Source organism: Sinocyclocheilus rhinocerous, unplaced genomic scaffold (assembly GCF_001515625.1).
Source record: "Sinocyclocheilus rhinocerous isolate Xijiao unplaced genomic scaffold, SAMN03320098_v1.1 scaffold2637, whole genome shotgun sequence".
Taxonomy (NCBI): Eukaryota; Metazoa; Chordata; class Actinopteri; order Cypriniformes; family Cyprinidae; genus Sinocyclocheilus; species Sinocyclocheilus rhinocerous.
The window spans coordinates 512,747-513,142 of NW_015641805.1; the positions used below are offsets into that span (position 1 = coordinate 512,747).

The 396-nt window shown below is 43.2% G+C and overlaps 1 protein-coding gene across 1 annotated transcript in view; it reads right to left on the minus strand.

Annotated features, from left to right (window-relative positions):
- Window positions 1–396, minus strand: part of LOC107755308 (double C2-like domain-containing protein beta) — a 45,179-nt gene that overhangs the window by 32,647 nt on the left and 12,136 nt on the right. Inside the window, exon 2 of the mRNA XM_016572066.1 lies at window positions 15–169. Coding sequence (XP_016427552.1) covers window positions 15–169 — 155 coding nt within the window. The remainder of the gene's footprint in view (window positions 1–14; window positions 170–396) is intronic.

The following is a 396-nucleotide window of genomic DNA, read 5'->3' on the forward strand; positions in this document are numbered from 1 at the left end:
GAGGAGGCACAGCGGGGCTGGGGGGACCCGCGGCGGAGGGAGGGGTGGAGGGAGAGGGGGAGGACGAGGAGGATGGAGGCAGGGAGAGATGGGAGGACGGGTTGCTGGGGGGGAAATGGGAATGGGGCGGAGGTGGTTTGGAAACGCTCATCAGGACCACTGGAAAGAACTGTGGTGGGAGAGAGAAATAACTTTTTAAAACACAACTTTAACATATTTTTTTTAGTGCTGGGCAACGAATAATCGCGATTAATCGCATCCAAAATAAAAGTTTTTGTGCAAATAGTATATGTGTGTGTACAGTGTATATTTATTATGTATATATAAATACACACACACACATGCATGTATATATTTAAGAAAAATATGTTGTTTATATATTAAATATATTTATAT